The 15410-nt window shown below is 38.5% G+C and overlaps 1 protein-coding gene across 1 annotated transcript in view; it reads left to right on the top strand.

Moving 5' to 3' along the window:
* The first annotated feature begins 455 nt into the window (after positions 1-455).
* The window catches only part of HSDL1 (hydroxysteroid dehydrogenase like 1), a 46716-nt gene continuing 31761 nt past the window's right edge, over positions 456-15410 (top strand). The window contains exons 1-3 of the mRNA XM_053700399.1: positions 456-522; positions 6819-6916; positions 7903-8134. Of these exons, the coding sequence (XP_053556374.1) occupies positions 7915-8134 (220 nt within the window). The 5' untranslated portion in view covers positions 456-522; positions 6819-6916; positions 7903-7914. The remainder of the gene's footprint in view (positions 523-6818; positions 6917-7902; positions 8135-15410) is intronic.

Genomic DNA, 15410 nt, shown 5'->3' on the forward strand with positions numbered 1-15410 from the left:
TACGGTACAGGAACTCTTAGAAAACACAAGTTAACAAAAAAGGATCAATATATTGTTTCCCGTCCCTTCCCTTTATTTATTTTAAAGTGAAGTTACCGATCTTATATAACAAAACACGGCATTTAAAACATGAGCGTTTATTATTTATGCAAACATATTTAGCCTCAATACATCCATAAGGAATAGCGCAGAACACGGGAGGGAAGCAGTAGTGGAGGAGCTCGGCAGGTTTGTCGAGTGCTGGGGAAAGCCTAAAAAGTAATCTGGCCTTATCATTTTAAATTACCACACAAACTGTATTTTTACACAGTGCTGGGTAGATCAGAAACCCATACCACTGTTGTAACGCAACACTTTTTTGGTGACACCGCTTCCTGTAGTCAGAACCTACGGATCTGAAACGAAACCTACACAGCCATTGGTCGCTAAAACCCGGAACTGTAATTGGCTGGCGCGCGTGATTATGTTTTTGACAGTGTGGGAGGTGACAAGGGGAAGGTGAAAAAAAGCCTTATAAGTGTGGTAAGAGGTTTGTTTGTTTTTCTATTTTCTGTTGATATAAAAGCCACCCTGTCACATATCGTTGCTTAAAGCTATTACAATTGTACTGCTCTGGTGGTAAAATACATTAGTACAGCACACTTGGTTAAGTCAGTACCTGCCCTTGAGAAGCTTCTGCCGTTAAACAGTAAACAAATCTATTATACCTGAGCGCAAAGGCATGTTGGAAACCTTTGTATAATTTAGCGATACTCAGTTAACAGGATAAGTGAATTGGGTAAAGGTGGAGTTTAGCGTCCCAAATTACAGTGCATGGTTGGAAGGTACCACATCCTGCCTTGGGGGGGGGAACCATGGATAGGTTCCCAGCGGCAGTTGCGGTGCATTTTTAATAATAGCTTAAAGGGATACTGAAACCAATTTTTTTTCTTTCATGATTCATTTAGATCATGCCATTTTAAGCAACTTTCCAATTTACTACTTTAATCAATTTTTCTTTGTTCTCTTTGTATCTTTATTTAAAAAGCTGGAATGTTAGCTTACGTGTCGGCCCATTTTTTGTTCCGCACACTGGATAACGCTGGCTGATTAGTGGCTGCATTTATCCACCAGTCAGCAATCGCTACCCAGGTGCTGAACCAAAGATTCCTGCTTTTTCAAATAAAGATACCAAAAGAACAAAGAAAAATTAATAATAGGGTTCAATTAGAAAGTTGCTTAATTGCATGCTCTGTCTGAATCATGATAGAAAAAAAAAATAGGGTTCAGTATTCTTAATATTGGCTAAAACTTTAGCCGGGTGGTACAAACGCTAAAACGGTGCTGGGGAGAACACAACATTATTTGGGAAAACCTGAGTATGAGCATTATTACCCAGTTTGTCTTTTAGGACACATTTGATCATACTTAGCTTCTGGAAACATTAGCCCCTATTATTTTCAAAAACTTTATATCAGTTGAGTGAACATAACCTGTCAAAATTTGAGCAGTATGTTATTTATGTATTACTGACCTTAGCTAACTGTTATTAACTCCCACAAAGCTTCTAAACAAGACACGGTTAGCCAATAAGGGGCAGAAGTTGCACTGCCCTGTCATCCACCAGTTGTGTATTGTTTGTTGAAACTGTAAAGCTTACAGCTCCCGAGCAGGTCTTAACCTATGTGTTTAGTCCCTTTGTGGAGGTTAAACACATAGCATGGACTGTCTGCAAATCAAACTTTACATGTTGTAACAAATTAAAAATGAGCATGTAATTTTCCGTTTACCAACCTCTCGGCTAGATTTAGAATTTTGCGGCCAAAGGGGTGCGTTAGCTACGCGTGTTCCCCCCCCCCCCGCACCTTTTAAACAACACTGGTATTTAGAGTTCTCTGAAGGGCTGCGTTAGGCTCCAAAAAGGGAGCGTACAGGCATATTTACCTCCACTGCAACTCTAAATACCAGCGTTGCTTACGGACGCGGCCAGCTTAAAAAACGTTCTCGTGCACGATATCCCCATAGGAAACAATGGGGCAGTTTGAGCTGAAAAAAACCTAACACCTGCAAAAAAGCAACGTTCAGCTCCTAAAGCAGCCCCATTGTTTCCTAAGGGGAAACACTTCCTAAGTCTGCACCTAACACCCTAACATGTACCCCGAGTCTAAACACCCCTAACCTTACACATATTAACCCCTAATCTGCCACCCCCGACATCGCTGACACCTGCATTATATTATTAACCCCTAATCTGCTGCTCCGTACACCGCCTCAACCTACATTATAGCTATGTACCCCTAATCTACTGTCCCTAACACCGCCGACCCCTATATTATATTTATTACCCCCTAATCTGTCCTCCCAACCTAACTACACTTATTAACCCCTAATCTGCCGACCGGACCTCGGCGCCACTATAATAAATGTATTAACCCCTAAACCGCCTCACTCCTGCCTCAAAAAACCCTATAATAAATCTTTTTAACCCCTAATCTGCCCTCACTAACATCGCCGACACCTAACTTCAAGTATTAACCCCTAATCTGCCGACCGGACCTCGCCGCTACTCTAATAAATGTATTAACCCCTAAAGCTAAGTCTAACACTAACCCTAACACCCCCCTAAGTTAAATATAATTTTTATCTAATGAAATAAAATAAATCTTATTAAATAAATTAATCCTATTTAAAGCTAAATACTTACCTGTAAAATAAACCCTAATATAGCTACAATATAAATAATAATTATATTGTAGCTATTTTAGGATTTATATTTATTTTACAGGCAACTTTGTATTTATTTTAACTAGGTATAATAGCTATTAAATAGTTAATAACTATTTAATAGCTACCTAGTTAAAATAATTACAAAATTACCTGTAAAATAAATCCTAACCTAAGTTACAATTAAACCTAACACTACACTATCAATAAATTAATTAACTAAACTATCTACAATTATCTACAATTAAATCAACTAAACTAAATTACAAAAACAAACAAACACTAAATTACAAAAAAAAAAAAAGATTACAAGAATTTTAAACTAATTACACCTACTCTAAGCCCCCTAAAAAAATAACAAAGCCCCCCAAAATCAGAACAGCCAATAGAATGCAAGCTCAATCTGATTGGCTGATTGGATCAGTGAATCGGATTGAACTTGAATCTGATTGGCTGATTCAATCAGCCAATCAGATTTTTCCTACCTTAATTCCGATTGGCTGATAGAATCCTATCAGCCAATCGGAATTCGAGGGACGCCATCTTGGATGACGTCACTTAAAGGAACCTTAATTCGTCGGGAGTCGCCGGAAGAAGAGGATGGACCTGTGTCGGCTGCTGCAAGATGGTCCCGCTCCGTGCCGGATGGATGAAGATAGGAGACGCCGCCTGGATGAAGATGTCTACCGGTCCGGATGTCCTCTTCTTGCCGGATAGGATTAAGACTTCGGACCCTCTTCTGGACCTCTTCTTGCCGGATAGGATGAAGACTTCGGACCCTCTTCTGGACGGATCGGTGATACCCGGCGTGGTGAAGACAAGGTAGGAAGATCTTCAGGGGCTTAGTGTTAGGATTTTTAAGGGGTGTTTGGGTTAGATTAGGGGTATGTGGGTGGTGGGTTGTAATGTTGGGGGGGTATTGTATGTTTATTTAAATGCAAAAGAGCTGTTTTCTTTGGGGCATGCTCCGCAAAAGGCCCTTTTTAGAATAGGGTAGGGCATTTTTTTATTTTGGGGGGCTTTGTTATTTTTTTAGGGGGCTTAGAGTAGGTGTAATTAGTTTAAAATTCTTGTAATTTTTTTTTTTTTTTTGTAATTTAGTTTAGTTGATTTAATTGTAGATAATTGTAGATAGTTTAGTTAATTCATTTATTGATAGTGTAGTGTTAGGTTTAATTGTAACTTAGGTTAGGATTTATTTTACAGGTAATTTTGTAATTATTTTAACTAGGTAGCTATTAAATAGTTATTAACTATTTAATAGCTATTGTACCTAGTTAAAATAAATACAAAGTTGCCTGTAAAATAAATATAAATCCTAAAATAGCTACAATATAATTATTATTTATATTGTAGCTATATTAGGGTTTATTTTACAGGTAAGTATTTAGCTTTAAATAGGATTAATTTATTTAATAAGATTTATTTTATTTCGTTAGATAAAAAATTATATTTAACTTAGGGGGGTGTTAGGGTTAGGGTTAGACTTAGCTTTAGGGGTTAATACATTTATTAGACTAGCGGAGAGGTCCGGTCGGCAGATTAGGGGTTAATACTTGAAGTTAGGTGTCGGCGATGTTAGGGAGGGCAGATTAGGGGTTAATACTATTTATTATAGGGTTTGCGAGTCGTGAGTGCGGCGGTTTAGGGGTTAATACATTTATTATAGTGGCGGCGAGGTCCGGTCGGCAGAATAGGGGTTAATAAGTGTAGGTAAGGTAGCGGCAACGTTGGGGGGGGCAGATTAGGGGGTAATAAATATAATATAGGGGTCGGCGATGTTAGGGGCAGCAGATTAGGGGTACATAGGGATAATGTAGGTTGCGGCAGTGTGCGGTCGGCAGATTAGGGGTTAAAAATTTTTATTAGAGTGGCGGCGATGTGTGGGGACCTCGGTTTAGGGGTACATAGGTAGATTATGGGTGTTAGTGTACTTTAGAGCACAGTAGTTAGGAGCTTTATGAACCGGCGTTAGCCCATAAAGCTCTTAACTCCTGACTTTTTTCTGCGGCTGGCGTCTTGTCGTTAGAGTTCTAACGCTCACTTCAGCCAAGACTCTAAATACCAGCGTTAGAAAGATCCCATTGAAAAGATAGGATACGCAATTGGCGTAAGGGGATCTGTGGTATGGAAAAGTCGCGGCTGGAAACCTAACACTACACTATCAATAAATTAATTAAATAAAATACCTACAATTATCTACAATTAAACCTAACACTACACTATCAATAAATTAATTAAATACAATACCTACAAATAAATACAATTAAATAAACTAACTAAAGTACAAAAAATAAAAAAGAACTAAGTTACAAAAAATAAAAAAATATTTACAAACATTAGAAAAATATTACAACAATTTTAAGCTAATTACACCTACTCTAAGCCCCCTAATAAAATAACAAAGCCCCCCAAAATAAAAAAAATGCCCTACCCTATTCTAAAATTAAAATAAAAAAGCTCTTTTACCTTACCAGCCCTTAAAAGGGCCTTTTGCGGGGCATGCCCCAAAGAATTCAGCTCTTTTGCCTGGAAAAAAAACCATACAATACCCCCCCCCCAACATTACAACCCACCACCCACATACCCCTAATCTAACCCAAACCCCCCTTAAATAAACCTAACACTAAGCCCCTGAAGATCTTCCTACCTTATCTTCACCACGCCGGGTATCACCGATCGGTCCAGGCTCCGATGTCTTGATCCAAGCGGGGGCTGAAGACGTCCATCCTCCGGCTGAAGTCTTGATCCAAGCCCAAGCGGGGGCTGAAGACGTCCATCCTCTGGCTGAAGTCTTGATCCAAGCGGCGGCTAAAGAAGTCCATCATCGGGCAGAAGTCTTCATCCTATCCGGGCAGAAGAGGAGATCCGGACCGGTAGACATCTTCATCCAAGCGGCATCTTCTATCTTCTTCCATCCGATGACGAGCAGCTCCATCTTCAAGACCTCCGGCGCGGATCCATCCTCTTCTTCCGACGTCCTAAAGCAGAATGAAGGTTCCTTTAAGGGACGTCATCCAAGATGGCGTCCCTCGAATTCCGATTGACTGATAGGATCCTATCAGCCAATCGGAATTAAGGTAGGACAATTCTGATGGGCTGATGGAATCAGCCAATCAGATTCAAGTTCAATCCGATTGGCTGATCCAATCAGCCAATCCGATTGAGCTCGCATTCTATTGGCTGTTCCGATGTTTTCTAACTTAATTTCATACACAGCTTATCAGGCTAATTTCGCTTAACAAACTTGGGTATAGAACACGTGTCCTGTTACATTTCACCATGGTATATTTCCTTGTAATATTTCACTGTGGCCCTTTTATCTGTCACATGTCTGTGTAACACTTTTTCACAGTGATGTAACTTGTGACATTCTTTAGATCAGTGTTTCTCAACTCCTGCTCACAAATGTCTCTAAAAGGTCAGATTCCAAGGATTTCTCTACTAAGTATAGGTAAGTTTGTCACAGTGATTAAGCAGCTCAGCAGCACGGGCAGATAATTAGAATCCGGCCTATAAGAGATGGTTGAGGGAAGAACTAAGAAACACTGATTTATTTGATACATTGAATGTTCACATTAGCTGCATTAGGACAAAAAAATAAAATAATGAAAGTCAGTTTTAATGTCCTTTAGGAAAGATGTGGCATTATTTTCATAGTCACCTCCTGTATTATCTCTGCCTCTTCCTTGCTTTGGTACTCTGGGCTCAGGGCAGTCTTTTTCTTGGCTCTTATGTAGGTTTGACTGGCACCTTCTCATAGAAAAATAATTCAACAAGAGATGTATTTAGCTTTTCTTTCTCTCTAAACTAAATAATTTGCAAAAATATAACTTATTAAAATATAGATGGTCAGTACATTGTATATGTTTTACAATTCCTACTGGTCTTTTTTATGTCACTACAAGAGTCTTTATGGTGACAAGACAAGCTAGGTAAATCTTTTAAGGTAATATCACAAGTTTATTTCCCTGTACAATAAATATAACTTTAGTGTTTGTCTCACAAAATGTTTCTTACCCACACTACATTAGCAGACCATTATACTTATTTTTTATTTGAAAGGGGTTATTTTATTATAGTTTTCTTTTGACTTATTTATTTTTTTAAAACAGGGGTTCTTTACTGAATAAACCCACATTTTCTTGTCAATCTTGTGGAGTCTCGTCCTTGAGGAAGAAGTTACAGCTGTGAAAGTTCCCAGTATCAGTTGGTGAGCAATACATACTATAGTACAGGTTATGTACAATTTTAGAAAAAGGAGAATAGGTTAATGAATTGAATTGGGGATTTGGGGGGAACAGAAAAAGAACATATCAAATTGGATTCAGTCTTCTACTTCAAATCATGTAATTTATAGAGTATTCTCAAACATATTGCTGCAGTCTCTTTGCTACTACTGTATTATCTGATTTATACAAGAAGTTCAAATGAATCGCCTACGGGGCCTTTGGCTTTACAATAGGAAGGAATAAGGTTACAAAAAAGAAGACCAGGTTGATGTTTTGCAATCTGTTCAGGAGAAGCCTCGCTGTTAAACGCACAAGAAACACAATCTGATTTAGTAGAATGGGCTGTAATTATTTTGGGGAAAACTTTTCCGCCTCCAAGTACCTTACGTATCCACTGTTTAAACCAGGAACCTAAAATAAAAGCTGAAGCCATCTGATGCAAACAAGGAGTAGGGAAAATAACAAATAAACTAAAGGATTGTCTAAAAAATCTTTTGGGTTGGAAAACATAAAGGAACTACAATTTCCTGATGAATTGTTTCCAATTCAATTGTTTCCAAATAATTACCTTGTATCTCAGATCTTTTGACACACTTGCATTTCAGGCAATTAATGCTGACTCTTAAATAACTCCACATTTATATGAAACACATGAAATAACACCCTCTAGATGTGAAAAACTTTCAAATGCATTCAGATAAGAGGCGGCCTTCAAGGGCTTAGAAATTAGCATATGACCCTACCTAGGTTTAGCTTTCAACTGAGAATACCAAGATAATAAAGCAAATTTGATGATAATAGTAAATAGAAAGTTTTTTAAAATTACATGCCCTATCTGAATCATTAAAGTTTAATTTGGACTTTACTATCCCTTTAATTTGTATTATATAACCATTTACAGTTACTTTATCAATAACTTCTTTGTTGTAAAAGCACGGCATTGTCATAATTTTAATTCTCATTCCAGATCAAGAACAATATGGCAGCAGTGGACAGTTTCCACTTGTTATACCGGGAGATAGCAAGGTGCTGCCACACACACATGGAGTTTCTAGCTGTAGTAGGAGCATTTTACACAGCTCGGAAAGGCCTCCACTTAGTGGGTGGATGCTGCAGTCTCCTTTGGTCAAATGTCACCCCTCTTCTGCTCAGCAGGAACAGTGTAATCAAACAATATGGAGAGTGGGCTGTAGTAACCGGTGAGAGCTAGGATTTAATGCATTTACAGTACTGAAATTCAACTTATTCCGCAACATAGTGATAATAGATAAAAACTGAAAAAAGTAAAAGAAATTACAAGTATTACTGAGCAATAATAGTTTTATTTCTATAAAAGTTTAGTGAGTGGTTTCCGCATAAAAAATCTACTGTGACACACATAGCTAATGTCCTGGGCCCATTAAATACTTTGGCCTATGCCCCATGGCAGGCACTACAAGTATCACATTAACAGGAATCACACCTAGAACACTACATATGGCAGTGCAAGGCAGGTAATGATCTACTAAACTTTGTAAAAATGTGTGCTACAGTATTGCTACATTCATAGCTTGTGTCTTTTTTTAAAGGTTTACATGTCTTAAAGAAACAAAATACCAGTAGAAGTTGAAAGAAAAATCTGCTTCCTGTAGGGACTTGCCATCACCCCCTTAACATCATTGTTTCAATACCTCACAAAGCAAAAACACCTTAATAGCTAGGCACCAGAGACTGCCCCGGGGCAAAACCCTTAACTGCTATGTCCCTGCATGCACCAACTCAAAATAATAAACTTTCAATAGCAATGAAACCTAAAATCTAAATAACCACTTTAACACCCCCCTTCCCTAACCTCTGCTTGACGTCATGAATCTTTGAAGCCCAAAATAATAATTTAAAACAATAAAGTTTTTTCTTCATAATGGATCCTTCATTTTTTCAATTATCCCCTGGCACATCTGACTTCCCTTCAGTGGGCCCCAGTTATTTAAAGAAGAGACCATCAACAAGGTGTTCTCAGAGGTACTAGTGCTGGGAGTATTCATCGCAGTTAAAGATTAATGTTATCGGGGCTCAGGGTCATGGTGATTTTACGTGATTATAGTGTTTTTGTGCTGTGGTGCTTAAGTTCATAATAATATAAATCCTCTATCCTACTACGTTTAAAATAGACCTTTATTTATTTCAGCATTGGGTCTAAAAAGATCAGCCGCATTTAAGGCTCAACAAATGCCCTTGCTCATGCTTGATTATTTTCTATGTTTAGATTTGGTCAGCCTCCTCCTAGTACTGCAATGCAGTGCTGTTTCTAGATTGTTATTTTGGGGCTCAGGTTCATACCTGTTAAAGTTTTGGGTTCTGAGGAATCGGGGTGATAGCAATTAAGGGCTTTGTTTTTCTCTATGACCAGCTGTTAAGTCTTGCTTCTGTTTAGTGCAGGTAAAAAGTGGTCTCTAAATATTAACAACCAGGGGCCCCATTACATATGCGGCAGCGCCCGCAAAAGCCAGCGATGCCGGTTTTTGCGCGGGTTTGGTATCCTATATACAGCACCACATATAAATGCGGCACGTATATTTCACCCATCGCACGCAATTTTTACTCCCATAAGATAACATGGGACCGCGTCACACTGAGTATGGGAGCGCCGTAACTCCCGAAAATGTCTGCAAAAATAAACTAACACCTAACGCATGCGCAATGTCTATCTACCTGTCAACCACAATCCCCACCGCAATAACTAATAGTGTATTAACCCCTATATTCGCCATCAAACCCACACCGCAAATAACTAAATTATTAACCCCTAAATCCGCCAACCCCAACATCGCAAACTACCTATTAAAACTGTTAACCCCTAAACCGCCAAAGCCCACAATGCAATAAACCTAACCCCTAACCTAACCCCCCTAACCTAGCACCCAAATTACCTTATTTACAAAATACTAAAGTTACTATTAAATTAGAAAAAAACAAACACTACTTTAAAAATACAAATAAACTAAGTATAAATGAAAGGGACAGTCTAATCAAAATTCTGGAGTAGACTGTCCCTTTAAGATACAATTACAGAAAATAAAAAAATCTAAGATTACAGAAAATAAAAAAGAAAATTACCAAATTTTACAAAAATTATACCTAATTTCTATGAAAATAAAGAAGCCCCCAAAATAAAAACACCCCCTACTCTAATAAACTACCTGTAGCCATTAAAAGGGCTTTTTGCAGGGCATTGCCCCAAGATAATCAGCTCTTTTACAAGAAAATACACAACCCCCCCTAACAGTAAAACCCCCCACTCACCAAACCCCCCCCAAATAAAATAACCTAACACTAAAAACACTAAACTACCCATTGCCCTGAAAAGGGCATTTGTTGGGCATTGCCCTTAAAAGGGCATTCAGCTCTTTTACTGCCCACCCTATCTAAATAAAATAAAAAAAAAACAAAAAACCCTTTAAAAACCCTAAGTCTAAGCCCCAGATTGCTACTCACCGTTCCTGAAGTCCGGTGGAGAAGGTCCTGTTCCAGGCGGTGAAGTCTTCTTCCAAGCGGCGACCTCTTCTTTCTTCTTCCTGGAACATCCTTCACGGAGCGGAGCTGAAGACTGAAGACCGGCGACCCTGGAACTGAAGACTGGCGACCGCGGAGCCATGGAGCGTGGAGGATCCTCTTCGTTCGATCTTCTCCACACACTGGATAGAGAATTCAAGGGACGCAATTAAAAATGGCGTCCCTTGAATTCCTATTGGCTGATTTGATTCTTCAAATTCAAATCAGCCAATAGGATGAAAGCTACTCAAATCCTATTGGCTAATTTGAACATCCAATAGGATTTGAGAGAGCTACTGAAATTCTATTGGCTATTTAAATCAGCCAATAGAATCTTTAGGGGCATCAAGCTCCATTTGGAGCTTGATAATTCGGCCGCCAAGTGTAAGCAACAATATCTCATGTTATTTAGGCAATATTTACATGTCATAATACAGCTTATACATGTAAGCTAAAGGAAGTTTTATATTGTTTGTAACATTTTTGTATACATTATACCATCAGAAAGATAGCATAGTACTGTAATCAGATATGTAATAGTTGTTGTTTTAAATAAATGTAGACCATTATTTACATTTTAAAACACAAAAATCTAACTAAAGACACAGGCAGAGAAGATTGTAACAGGCGAGGAAAAATAGTAATTATTGATCATTTTATTTTAATTTTTTAAATATTATTTAATAAGGTTGGATTTCAGAATAAGTTTGGATTTTATAATTCCGGATATGTGAATTTGTACCTGTAATTTAAAACAAAGCAACTTATTTTGGTCTGCCTACAAGTGTCAATATTAACCCTTTCGTGTCAGGGCTAAAGTGCCTACATCGGAACAACTGTTCCGATGTAGACAAATTGAAACCACGCGATCGTGCACACGATTGCGAGATTTCAATTATTGGATCGCGTCTGGGGGGCGTCTCTACAACCCTAGGAACGTCCCCAAGACCGCAATCAAGTCCTGACAGCACAGAAGGCTTCAGGACAGCAGTTAGCTAAGACGTTCTATTCCGTCATAACGGCTTTAAAGCCCAGTCTAATTATGACGGAATAGAACGGCATAACGGCTTTAAAAGGTTAATTATAGTAATAACTTCTTTTGGTCTGCCTGCAAGTGTCAATATTAATTATAGTAATAACTTCTTTTGGTCTGCCTGCAAGTGTCAATATTAATTATAGTAATAATAATAAAAACTCACCCAGCTTACTATCTTACACAGTCCAAGAGTGAGCACAGCACAGAGGTCCGGGTGCACAGGAGACCAGGGGCACTGCCACAGCCCCCCAATAATCTGTCAATGGTATACACAAAGAGGAACTCCAGCACTCCAGTATTAGAAAAAGGCAATTTTATTAAGCTAAATACCCTCCTCTAGGCGCCAAAAATGCACCTACATTGGGGAATTGTCTCCCTCTAGTGGTTACTTGTGGTCACTATACCAAATGTATATACTATTTCCTAAGTGATATATATTGCTACATATAAACACATTACATTATGCTTACAACTATACAGGAATATACAACAATATCAAAAATGCATAAATGTGTGACAAATGCCTAAATGTATGAAAAATCTTATCTACAAATGTATAAAAGAATTATTTTGTAAAACAAATGTTTAAAAAATATATATGAAGATGCAGATATCTATATTTTTTGTATGTTTTACTCTACTCAATTAATATAGGTTCACTTACTCAAAGCTCATTTTCCAAAATCATATTGCTATTTGGATAATCATAGGGGGAATATATGGAAAAGCAGACTTATATTATGTTCAAATTTTATTATGCAATATTATACCCTTGGATAAACTACTTGGATAAACTACTAAAAGAAATATGCTCCTTGGAGGAAGTGATGCTTTAGAATAAACTTTAGAAAAAACATAATACTTTTAGAAAAAACAAGACAAGTCATAATCTCTATTGAGACCCCTAGGTTGAAGTGTAGCTAGTTGGTGTATCCACCACATTTCCCTTTGTTGGAGGAGACGTTCCCTATCCATTCCATTTCTATTGGGGCCTACATGGTCTATTATCTGCCACCTCATCTGGCTGACACTATGTCCTTTCTCTAGGAAATGACTTGAGACTGGGGCATCTTTGTTATTACACCTAATGTTCGATCTGTGCTGACTCATACGGTCACGGGCCTTGCGAGTAGTCTCGCCGATATAAACCAAGGAACATGGGCATTTTATAAGGTAAATTACATGAGTTGTCTCGCAGGTATAGAAGCCTTTGATATTGTATTTCCTACCACTTTGAGGGTGGTGGAAATTCTCTCCTTTAATGATCGAATGGCAACTCATGCAATTGTAACAGGGGAACGTACCTACTCTCTTTTTCCCAGTGATTGTCTGCTGTATTTTACCTGTGGTCCCCAAGTCTGTTTTAACAAGCTGGTCTCTTAGGCTCTTGACCCTTTTATAGGCCATGAGTGGTGGTTTTTTAAAATATGTAACTCCCTTGTTGCATTCCTCTAAAATATGCCAATTTTGGCGTATTAGTTTAGCAATTTTGTTACTGAGTGGATTATATTGGCTCACAAAAACCATTCTATCCATATTCTTGTCTGTGTTCCTACTCCTAGTTTTATCCAATTCAGTAAGTGTATTATCCAATAATTTGTCAGGGTATCCCCTATTAGTGAATTTTTCTTTCATTTCTTTGAACCTATGGGATTTCCTGTCATTAGAGCTTACAATCCTATCTACTCTGAGTAGTTGGCTTCTAGGAAGTGACTCTATCAAATTTCGGGGGTGAAAACTATTATACAGAAGGAGGTTATTTTTGTCTGTTTCTTTACAGTGTAAATCAAACTCTAAAAGTCTACCCGCTTTGATGACTTTCGTGTCTAAAAAGGCTACATATTCCTCACTGTAATTTACAGTGAATTCTAAACCTCTTACTTCTGTATTCAGCTCTTTAACGAACTGTAGGAGGGACTCCACGTTGCCCCACCATACGCCAAACACATCATCAATGTAGCGGAGCCATACTGCCCCATACTTTCTAAACAATGCATTTTGATATACACAATTTTCCTCAATTTCCTTCATGAAGAGATTGGCGTATGATGGGGCAACGTTGGAGCCCATAGCAGTGCCTCTTATCTGGACATACCACTGGTCCTGAAACAAAAAGTAGTTCCAGTAAAGGATCAATCTCAAAAGATCTTCAATAAAATTAACCTGACCATGACCATATCCCCTGTCCACCATCAATGTCTTCCTTATAACAGCTATCCCTGTTTCATGTTTTATAGAGGTGTAAAGACTTTTCACATCCATGGTGAACAGGAGATATTTGTCACTGGGAAATTCCAGGGCCCTTGTTTTTTCCAGAAAGTGGTTGGTGTCTTTTAAATAACTTGCCATCTTAATGACTTCTGGCTGAAGTATTCTATCAAGGAACCTGGAAATATTGGTATATACCGAGTCCACACTCGAGACAATAGGTCTCCCTGGTGGTCTCTGACTGTCCTTGTGGACTTTGGGTACAGTATAGAAGATAGGGTTGCGTGGATTATTAACACTTAGAAAATCCATAAGTTTGTTATCTATGATGTTTCTATCTACTGCTCTCTGTAAAATGCCTGTAATTTCCTTCTGTATAATATTTAATGGATTCTGTTTCAGTGTCTCATATGTATCCCTATCTCCTAATTGTGATAGTGCCTCCTTGATATAATATGCTCTGTCCATAATGACAGTTGCACCGCCTTTATCAGCCCCCTTGAATATGATGTCACTATTATTCTTAAGGTTCTCTAATGAATTTTTATCTGTTTTTGAAAAGTTAGATAATTCAATTCTATTACCTTTGTGCCAAGTTTTTGAATGGTCTTTTTTCTTGTATTGGTCTTTAAATTGTGCCACCCCATTTTGTATCAATTTGATAAAGGTATTAACCCCATGTTCACTTATATTAGGGTTGAACTTACTCTTTTTCCTAAGGTTAAGATTTTTAAGGGACCATTCATTGGCTGTATCTGCAACATATACCTCTTTACCACAATTCTGCTGTTGAAACCAAATTTTTAATTTAATGTTACGAAAAAATCTATATAAATCTTTATCCATTTCAAAAAAATTGGTGTTACGGTAAGGGCAAAAGGATAATCCCTTATTAAGCATTTTACTTTCTTCCTCAGTTATTACATAGGAGGAGGCATTAATGACAATGTCCTTAGGTGCAGTACAACTACTCACAAAGTCCTTTGTCAGTACTTCTTCTTCTTCTGCCCCCTCCGTGCTGATCTCCGTACTTCTCCTTTTTTGTCCGCGGTGTTTCTTGCCTGCCCTGCGGTTCCGGCGCTTTCCTCGCTGCTTGACGTCTCCAAAGGGGAGGACTGTGATGACGTCTCTTGGTTGCTTGACGTTCCTGACGCTTTGCTCTGATGCAATCTTCGTTGGCCGTATCTGCGTCTCCCCCTGGGTCCTACTGCGTCCCGGTTTCCCTGGTTACCACGCCAACGGTACACTCTGCCTGAGCGATAGTCGTCCTCATCCCTTTGGAACTTTGTGCGCTTTGTTTCTTTTATTATTTTTTGTTCCTCCGCCACTTTTGTTGCGATCCTGTTCTCCATTTCGTTGAACTCCTCCACTGTCATGGTGGTAAGTAGCTCTTCTTTATGTTTTGCGATAGCTACTTTTTGCAGCTCCATTTCTTCCTGTAGGGACTCGACTGTCCAAACCATGATGTCATAGGAGCATTTATTCAGGATTGCCTCAAACTTGTCACAGTACTTTTTGTTATTACTCAGAAGGTAGGGCATGTATTCATGCGGAGACCTCTAGGGATCCTCTTTACCCTGTAGTACTCTGCTAATGTGGTAGCGTGCAGTTCCCATTTCATCTGCTTGAATATTAACTTTTCATATTCCTTATTGGTAGTTTCTCCCGGAGTGGTTCTCAGGAAGTCTCTTGGGCCCTTC

Source organism: Bombina bombina, chromosome 1 (assembly GCF_027579735.1).
Source record: "Bombina bombina isolate aBomBom1 chromosome 1, aBomBom1.pri, whole genome shotgun sequence".
Lineage (NCBI taxonomy): Eukaryota > Metazoa > Chordata > Amphibia > Anura > Bombinatoridae > Bombina > Bombina bombina.